The 1,963-nt window shown below is 37.9% G+C and overlaps 1 protein-coding gene across 1 annotated transcript in view; it reads left to right on the forward strand.

Moving 5' to 3' along the window:
* Window positions 1-1,773: 1,773 nt before the first annotated feature.
* Window positions 1,774-1,963, forward strand: part of PHF20 (PHD finger protein 20) — a 113,888-nt gene continuing 113,698 nt past the window's right edge. The window contains exon 1 of the mRNA XM_029917944.1: window positions 1,774-1,797. Coding sequence (XP_029773804.1) covers window positions 1,774-1,797 — 24 coding nt within the window. The remainder of the gene's footprint in view (window positions 1,798-1,963) is intronic.

Genomic DNA, 1,963 nt, shown 5'->3' on the forward strand with positions numbered 1-1,963 from the left:
ATATTAATTTTTAATACCTAAAATGATTCTATTACTTATACATATACATACGTGTGTGTGTGTGTATATACACATATATGTATATATACATATATATATGTAGCAAAAAGGTAAAAACATAGAAAGGATACAACTAAGTTTGGGATGCTACTGCCTCCATGGAATACAGAAGAGGAACTGAACTGGTAAGGGAATAAAATGTACTTCCATTATATAAGAAATGTTTTATGTCTTTTATTTTTTTTAGCATAAATATATAATAAAAGTGACTTATTCTGAGTGATATTAATTTAATACATTTTATTATTACAATGTATATATTAATGTATTTTATTAATATTTATTCTGAATGACAAGTACAATTATTTTATGGCTAGCTGCACTTTTTTACTTTTTCTATATTTTAATTTTTTTCCACATTTAAAAAGAATTCCCTCCCTTGATTAAGCTGCCTTAAAAAGTGCTAAGGGAAACAATTATCGATGATACAAATAGCCTAAAACAAGTAGCTGTTCAAAGTGTCTGTATTTCACATGTCAATTCTTCCAGCCCCAATAGGCAGCAGACATTTTCTGCCCCAGCCACTCCTTGCTTCTCTCTCCCCTGTCTTCTCTACCTACACCCTAGGAACTAGTCAGCCTATTTTCATGAAAACTCAGAAAGGCTGAGGCTGGCTTGCATGTGACTTGTGATCTCAGGGCCATGAAAGAGTTCAAGTCCCATTTTGGGTGTAGATTATAAATAAATAAACTTAAAAAAAAAAAAACTCAAAAAGGTTTGAGTTCTGAAACCCCCACCTTTACCTTAAGCAGTAACAAACGACCAAATTCTACGATGTCCTCAACAACAACCATCATTTCACAGCTGATAAGGAAGGCCTTTCCCCACACATTCTACTATTTGATACTCAGAAAAACTTTGGAAACTACTAGTACCCACACATTTATAAAGCTGATGCTCAAAGTGGCTAAGCCACTCTATAAGCCAGCCAGAGGTCACAATCAATGGCAAGTAGGACTACAACCCCTCAGCCTCTAAATTTAATCACCCTTTAGAGGGATGACTAAATTTCAACCATACCACATACTCAGAAAACAGGATGGGGTATTCACAACACACAAGTTATTTCAATCTAATCCCTTTCCTTCATTCTTCCATCCCTGATTTTTTTCTCCTCTCTTCTTCCAGACAGGTAGCCAAGAGCAAGAGAGCTGCCACTATTAACTTTTCCCTTCCTTATAGCCATCTATGCTTCTTTTTCCCATAACTCCTTCACACAAACAGGCAGAAAGGGAAACAAGTGTTAACAAGTAGTCACTGCATGCTCTCCATGACAGATGGATCCCAGCACCAAAGAGAAAGGACACTCCCACGGCTCTAGGCTTAAGTCTCCTTCCACCTTCCAACAGTCAGGGAGCAGGAAAAAAACTATAGAACACTTAAGAAAAATCCTCTTTATTTATCAGTTCTAGCAAAAATCCTTTGCTGAAGGAATTTAATTAACAGAAAAATGTAAAAGTACCAGTTTTTTAATCGGTCCCGGGCTTCCAACTGGGCTCCCACTTCAAAGCTGATTCCTCGTCTGTTAGGTGGATGCTTTGTCATTTTCAGTCATCAGCGGGGCTGCCTTTATTCTCCTGAAAAAGCCAATTAAATATTTATGAAACTTAGGCAAAGTCTGCCCAGAGTGTAGCATCACTCACTACACATAAAAGACAAACAGGCATTATTCAAAACACAAAGCTCCAGGAAACCCTGCCAGAGTCTTCTTTCATGCCTGCTCTCATCCTAACACAGGTGTGCCCTCCACTGGTTCCCTCTTCTCTATTATGCAGCATCCTGTAGTTCCAGGACTGCCAGGAGACTCCCACTCAACACTGCTTACCAAGGACTCCTGTAAGGGGCACCTCTCAAAACTCCAAAAAAACAACTGCTCTCCAGGTTAAATTCAATCATTTGCTAA

This window comes from Suricata suricatta, chromosome 12 (assembly GCF_006229205.1).
Source record: "Suricata suricatta isolate VVHF042 chromosome 12, meerkat_22Aug2017_6uvM2_HiC, whole genome shotgun sequence".
Lineage (NCBI taxonomy): Eukaryota > Metazoa > Chordata > Mammalia > Carnivora > Herpestidae > Suricata > Suricata suricatta.